This window comes from Lactuca saligna, chromosome 7 (assembly GCF_052625555.1).
Source record: "Lactuca saligna cultivar CGN05327 chromosome 7, ASM5262555v1, whole genome shotgun sequence".
NCBI lineage: Eukaryota > Viridiplantae > Streptophyta > Magnoliopsida > Asterales > Asteraceae > Lactuca > Lactuca saligna.
The window spans coordinates 139,789,612-139,797,467 of NC_136423.1; the positions used below are offsets into that span (position 1 = coordinate 139,789,612).

Genomic DNA, 7,856 nt, shown 5'->3' on the forward strand with positions numbered 1-7,856 from the left:
GCCTTAAAAGGCTTGAAACACAAAAACCAAGTCTAAGATGAGGTTTAAGGCATGGAGAAGGGCCAAAGCTTGCTAAAATCAGGAAATTTATGCTTAAGGGGGTCTAGAAGAGTGCAGATCTAAAGTCGTATCTTTGTGACAAGCTCAAACCCGAAAATGACTCCGTTTTGCACTAGGAGTGACCATTTTCTTTCACAAGGGAAGATCTAAACAACTAGCTTTATACCTCAAGATGGCGGCTACAACAATGCAAAGGTCGGATCTATAGAATCTTCCTTGCTCCAAGCTCTCAACTCTTCAAGAAATGGTCCAAACACACACTCTTTTAACCTTACACACTAAAAAAATGGAGGGTTATCTTGGTATGGTTTGTTTCTGGACGATAGGGTGATAAGAGAGGCAACGGAGAGGAATTAAGGTTCTTTAAATAGGGTGCTAACCCTAAAAATTAGGGTTTTCATGTGCAGCTCTAACTCGTCGAGTTGGGTCCTCCAACTCGTTAAGTAGGTCCTAAAATTTCACTCGGGTTGGCTACTCTCTATACGATAAGTTAGGGCCTCAAACTCATCGAGTAGGCTTCCTTATTTGCGTAAAAAAAATCCTTAAAATTTTATTCCTAAAAATCGGGATGTTACAGTAAGCATGAACAGTAAGCACAAACTCACAAACATATAATTGTAGGCTTACATATAAACACAGACTTTATATTTGGTATGTTTTTGTTCCCAAATTAACGGATCAAATATTTGATATATACTGAAAATGATTTCACTTTTTCTTTAAATTTTTTGTAAACATGAATTAATTATTCTTGTGATATAAGAATGTAAAATCCAAACATCAAAATCAGGCAAATCGGGCATATAACGAAGACATTATAACAGTTCAAAGTTGCCTAAAATTCAACATGCTGAAATTTCGGGTCGGGTATTTGAAACCGAATAAGCTCTTATTTAGATAACCCTGACCGAAAAATCCGAGAACCAAATAAACCTAATATAGATACCCGAAATCCAAACCAAATTGTTTATTCGGACCTAATTCGGTTCAGTTCAGTTAGGGTTTTCGGTCCAAACGCTTATCCCTAATGGGGACAATTACATGAGGTGGATGAATTATTTTATATATTCCACATCTTGATGACCTATGAAAATCCGGGTTGTGATACGATTTGTTGAGATTTTATATCAAAATGGTTCACAATCCCTAAACGAAGAACGTGAACCAAATGAACAACCGATTACAAAAACATACTCATTTGAAAAAAATAATGGTCACCCAAGATACCATATACCAAATAATAATGTAAAAATCAACCAAATAAAATACAATCCATGCAAAAATAGAGATTTTCACGGTTTCACTACAGATACGATAGTGGACATCAACAAGAGAAGCTGGATCTATCTTTATTCCAACAAGAATCCAAACTAAGCAATTACAAAATATCAAACCAAATAGCAATGTGTTTCCATGATGCAAGCCCACTAAAATCAGTCACTAGACTATCGTTCACACGCTCTTCTATATTTCCTTCAAACACCCAATTAATAAGAGCCGAAGATGATTACATTGTATTTCTCGATCCCCCTAATTAATTAAAAAGCAAAAGTATTGTTTTAAGGAAATAATACATTCGAATAAAAATCGTACCGAAAGTCTACATTGCTCTCAAATGTGTTGCTCATTTGGGAAAAGAAAATAGAGTAAATGACACAAAAAACACTCTTTTTACACAGAAATTCGATTTTGACACCGTATTTTTTTTTTTGTATCAATTTTGACACAGTGTTTTTCAATTTGTTATAATTCTAACCACTTGACCGGTTAATCAGGTTACATGCTGACGTGGCATGATGACGTGTCATTTTTGATGACGTGGCATGCTGATATGATATGCTGATGTGTCAAAATTATTTTTTTTTCCATAAAAAACACTAAGTTTTCACTTTTTTTTCGATTTTGATACTAAATTTAACTTTTTATTTCAATTTTGACACTGTTTTTTTTTGTTCCAATCGAACATCTTTTATCAAATTTTGTTCAATTTTGTCTATTTTCTATTTGAAACCGTATAAATATATTTTTTTATTACATTTTAAATCATATAAACATATTTTTTTCGTTTAAAAACCACATTTTTATTTAGATACAATGTGTTTTTTTCTTACATTTAAAGCATTAGTTATATCATGAGAATTACACTAACCATAAGCTTTTAATAAGATGTAAAAATTTGATGAGTTTTGATCGACTACACGCCTTCAAACCTCAAAACACATTTTAAAGTTGCATATTTAATATAAAATATAATTTTTATATAACTAATACATATTTATATATAAAAATTTGGTTTGAGTGTTAAAAAAATGTATTTATACAAAACTATAGTTTTTAAATGAAAAAAAATAAATTTATACGGTTTAAATGTATTAAAAAAAATACTTATATGGTTTCAAATATAAAATTATCAACACTGAACAAAATTGGAAAAAATGACGTTCGATTTGAAACAAAAAAACATAGTGTCAAATTTGAAAGAAAAAATTAAACTTAGTGTCAAAATCGAAAAAAAAATGAAAACTTAGTGTTTTTGTGATAAAAAAATTCAATTTTGACACATCAGCAATAATATCATCATGCCACATCAGCATGTAACCTGGTTAACCGATCAAGTGGTCAGAATTGTGACAAATTGAAAAACACAATGTAATAATTGATACAAAAAAAAAACACAGTGTTAAAATCGAATTTCTATGTAAAAAGAGTATTTTTTGTATCTTTTACCTAAGAAAATATGAAAACCAAACACAATAACTACCATCACAAATTCACAACCCAATCTAACATGCATGCTTTGTTTTACCCTTAAATTCTAACTATCTAACCTACAAATTAAACTTCCAAGACACATCAAGTCTCAAAGCCAATTCTAAATAAAAAAATATACAAGCATCAAATCAACTATAATTCCATTAATACGACACACAATAAAAGACCCTAAAGTTATAATTTATAGCAACTTTTTCTGTCTTTCAAGATTAATTATAAATACAAAAGATAAATATAGAAAACAGATCTCGGGCTAATGAAAAGATTATATCTTGGTAATGACTTGTTGCAACTACAATGAACATCATCAATAAATCCAAGCATCAACCATTTCGATAATTTAGCATCCAAAATCATAAGTAACGAGTCCTTGCAACTCCGGTCCATTTAACTTGTTGTTTTCAAAACTGACAAAAAAAAAACAAAACTATTAATTCCATATAATACGAAATATAAAGAATAAAAATGGTATAAACATGATCGAAACCCATGAAAGTAAAGATTAAAAAGGTACAAACTTTATTAAGAGTATTGCAAAAGAATCACCTTTCCATGGGGAAACTTGTGAAAGGACCATCAATAGGTATTGTTCCACAAAGATTATTATTAGAAACATCACTGAAAGATCATTAACAATCACAATCATCAAACATGAACTTATAAATATGTTCGTATGAAATATGAAATCCTTAAACTTACAAAATTTTAAGGTTAGAAAGAGTTGTGAGCTCCCTTGGAATGGGGCCTGACAGCTTGTTGTTGTTTAATCGCCTGCAAAAAACGATTCATAATCTCATGTTCGTTTCGAAAAAGATCAAATTTTTCCGAAAAAAAAAAATCAAAATTATATGCTTACAGAAATCTAAGAGACTTCAATTTAGACAATGATTTTGGGATTTCCCCTTCGAAATTGTTGCCATATAAATCCATGCTAACAAGGTTTTTCAAGTTCCCTAATTCTTTCGGGATTTTGCCTCCGATATTGTTCCAGTAAAGCTCCCTGTAATTTGACTAATTTGTTAATAATTTAAATTTTTAATCCTTGAAACATATAAAATTAAGAGATTAAAGAGTTGTGAGAGAGAATAATACAAGTATTGAAGATGCTTGAGTTCACCAAGCTCAGAACCCAACGACCCAGAAATGTTGGAATTCCCCAAATCCCTGAAATCGAAAAAAAAAACTTTATCCAAATTGAAATTGAAAAAAGAAACTTTAGAAATTGGAAGTTTTATCAAAGAACTTTTCGATCTTACAAGCGAATAACATGGCTGTTAGCATCGCAAGTAACATGGAACCATGTACAAGGATTTACAAGGGTAGGATCCCAGCTCTGTAAGACGTTTTTAGGGTCAGAAAGCTTGCTTCTAAGAGCATGCAAAGCATTTCCTGAAATATAAACATCGAGAATCATAAATTCAACCTGGATATGAGATGGGTTTTGAAGAATTCAATTTAGGGCTCAAAACCCATGAACGATTTCCCAAAACAACATAGATTTAACGCGTTTAAATGGAAAATTTTAAACCCTAAAAGAGAGAGAGAAACAGAATCAGAACCAGTGAGTTTACCTTCGGAATTGGTGCATAGTATGGGAATGAGAGAGAGGGAGACTGATAGAAGGAACAATGAGAAGCTAAAAGACGCCATTTTTATGAGAATTAAAGGATTTTTGAAGTGGGGTTATGAAGAAGATGGGTAGGGAAGACTGAAGAGGTGTATAACTGTATATGGTCAAAGTAAACTCGATGGAAAGGAAAGGACATGGAAAAGTCTCACGTTTTGGCTGTGAACTTGTAATGACTCATGATTATTGTTGAGCTATTGTTTTATAAAGCACTAAGATTGAGAAAATGACATAAATGGTACCTCAAAGTTTTTTTTTTATATATAATTTTTTTTATTTACTTATTACCATAGTTACATGTTTTTTTTTTTTTTTTTTTTTTTTGTTCTAGTATTGATATTTAATACTTTATAAATTTTCTCAACTTATAAAAGTTAAATTAATTATTTAAATTAGGAAACAATAAATACTGATTTGTAATGGATTCTTATCAAACGGTGTTCACTAATATAACGCACTATACCACTAATGATTTGTTAATTATAAAGTAAGCCAAATAGGTTATCCATTTTCAAAAAAGACAAAACACAAGATTATAAAAAAATTTATAAAATTGGTTTGGTGTTTGTATGAATCATTATCGTACTAACAATTGTGTTATTTTCTATTTGAATTTCCTTTTTCCTCGATGATTTGAATAAGAATGTTAATAAAAAAGTTTGCTGAAAATGTTCTTTAATCGGATAGATGTCAATGGCATTTAATTTTGTATTTAGGTACCATTTAACATTTCATGTGCTTCGGTTGACGCACGTTTTTTTTTCTTATGTTGAAGGTTGTCTATGAAAAGACTAGACCTGTTTATATCTTATCTCTCCCTTATTCCATCCTTATGACATTGAGATTTTCTTGATGTTTGTTAGTATTTGTTATTTAAAATTAACAAACTCTTATGTTTATATGAAATATAGATATTATTATATATTCTTCTTCGAACTAAATCCATACGAAAATAAAGTAATCACATATGTGCCATGAGGATGAAGTTATGAATTAAATGGAAGATATTTTGTATGTCATAACTAAATAAACAAATGCCATGCACGTGATTATTATTTCAAGTACATGAGTATTATGACCAAAATAAAGACTACAACGGGACACGAGACACATGACAACTAGAGGACTAAAAATGCCTATTGAAGAGAGTAAAGGGGTTATTATGAAAATAAAATCAATCTCCTTGACTTCCGTTCTTTTTTGGCGTGTTTATATCTACAAGACTACAACTGCTTTTAGTCATGGTGGGGGTCCACGGTCCACCTTCAGGAGCCACTGTTTCGGTCAGTTTAGTTTTACTGAATTCACAATTTGGCCACAAATCTTTGGTTTTTTAATAATTTGGCTATTTTTCAAAAATTACACTAAAACTAGTGAAGAAACTATTAGAACTTATTATTGTAGATGATAGACATTGTAATAGATGTAGTTTACATTAGATTTCATGGCCGATTGTAAGAGTGGACAATAGGAGCTTGTGCATAGGGCCTAATATTTTTTGGGGCCCAACTTTTTTTTTTTCATATCCATAGTCCAACAAATACTATGAATGTGAGGTTACTACTGGATTTAACAAAGGAATATAATTTGTCTCTTTAAATAAAAGCAATTGATTTTACTTTAAGTTATGGGTTCTCGATTGGAAATAGTTAAAACTCATAACACTTTGTTAAAAATGACGAACATTTGATCGTAAATCAAAACAATCAAAACTCAAACGGATCCGATTAATTAATTCATCAACATTTTGTTGTAATTTTGTAATAATTAAATTAATTAGAAAAAATTTAAAACTATATTATTAAAATTGCAATTAAGTTTTTTTTACGCCTTTGTTTATTTTAATAAACTTAATGTTATCTTCAAACTAAAACTATTGGACTTGTATGCTTTTGTGGTTATATATATTTTTTAATTTTTTTATCGCACGTTTAATTCATTGTCAATAAAGTAAAACCTAGACTTATCCACCGAGAACGAAATCTTAGAGTATAGACTACGAAAAGTTAATCAACCTATTTGCTATTAATAATGTTAATATTAGTAGAGCTTCACGGTTCGTCGGTTAGATGTACCATATGTAATTACTCATTAAAATACTATGATTTTGCTTTGTTTATGGTTATAAAGTTTATGCTATGATTTTGCTTTGTTTATGGTTATAAATTTATTCAACGGTTAGATGTACCTTACTGAAGTATGCTATGATTTTTTACCCAACTTAAGTTTGTCAATTTCTTTGTTTGTAAATAAACAAAGAAACAAAAGCTTACATTTAAATTGGAATCACCATATGATATGCTTCCATCAACTTCCTTGTTTAAATAAGCTTGACCAAAGACCTTTTCCTTCACATATTTATCACTAGTTGTGAAACTCGTATATTATACGGGTTAATTAAAACATAATGTTAAACAGGAGCGATTAAATGAAAAGTTTATTTGAATTTGAAATATGAAATAAGTGAAAATTATAAAAAAAAAAAAAAAAAAAAAAACATGCAACAAATAAATTAATTAAAGTTATGTGTTTAATTGTTAAACCCGTGTACTAAACGATTTATTATAATAAAATGTTAAATACAAATATTTAAAATGTAAATTTATTTGAAATTGAAATTTAAAATTTAAAATTTGAAATTAACAGTTATTATAGGAGGTTTAATTTATGGAAACTAAATTAATGATATAATAGAAATGAATAATGAAGTAATTGACAAGTAAAAAATAAATATATTTTAAAATTATGACAAAATGACATGTGGCCAAATAAATGAGAGAATGACAAGTGACAATAACATTTTCATTTATTATGGTAGATTACAAGATTATTTTCGTAGCTTTGATCCATTTAAGCGTTTCGTTCATTTATTGCGAGGAGAGTTTAAAACATGGAGAAAAAAAAAGTAGAAAAATATTGCAGTGAGTTTATAAACATAATTTTCATATTAGGGGTGAAATGTGAATTAAAAAGCCCCATTAAACCTTCACTTATACTTTCATTTCCATCTAATAATAGTTATTTTTTTATTTTAAATAAAGTAATGTTTTTTTTTACATGTTATTTTTTCATTTTTTGATGTTTTATTCTTTTAAGAATAAAAAAGAAACAAGAAAATAACTTTATAGTCGCTCAAGTTGATCAATCTGAAGTTTTTATTTTTTCTGGCAAATTAAAATAGAAAATACCCAATGTCGTAAAGCTTTTCCATCTAATTCTAAAGCTTTTCCATTTGTTTAAACAATATGGAAGAGAATATAATACATTATTGAGCTTTTATAACAAATATCTAAAACTAATGATATTAAGTGAGAAAAAAATGCAGAACTTTCATTTATTTGGGTATTATAGGCATCGTACTTCCCAAAAAAACAATCTTATTTGAACATTTTACTTT

The 7,856-nt window shown here is 29.1% G+C and overlaps 1 protein-coding gene across 1 annotated transcript; it reads right to left on the bottom strand.

Annotated features, from left to right (window-relative positions):
• Nucleotides 1–2,947: 2,947 nt before the first annotated feature.
• LOC145005467 (leucine-rich repeat protein 2-like) lies at nt 2,948–4,642 on the bottom strand. The gene is made up of 7 exons (XM_078964552.1): nt 4,404–4,642; nt 4,089–4,221; nt 3,925–3,996; nt 3,689–3,832; nt 3,532–3,603; nt 3,379–3,450; nt 2,948–3,239 (listed from the first exon to the last, which is right to left on the bottom strand). Exons 1-7 carry the CDS (start codon nt 4,480–4,482, stop codon nt 3,173–3,175), a joined length of 639 nt encoding a protein of 212 aa, XP_078820678.1. The 5' UTR covers nt 4,483–4,642; the 3' UTR covers nt 2,948–3,172.
• Nucleotides 4,643–7,856: the final 3,214 nt, after the last annotated feature.

Coding starts and splice junctions, on each gene's coding strand:
- LOC145005467 (XM_078964552.1), bottom strand. CDS start 4,482: ATGGCGTCTTTTAGCTTCTCATTGTTCCTTCTATCAGTCTCCCTCTCT. Junction 3,833..3,924: donor CTCAAGCATCTTCAATACTT/GTATTATTCTCT, acceptor GTCAAATTACAG/GGAGCTTTACTGGAACAATA. Junction 3,240..3,378: donor ACAAGTTTCCCCATGGAAAG/GTGATTCTTTTG, acceptor TTTTTTTGTCAG/TTTTGAAAACAACAAGTTAA.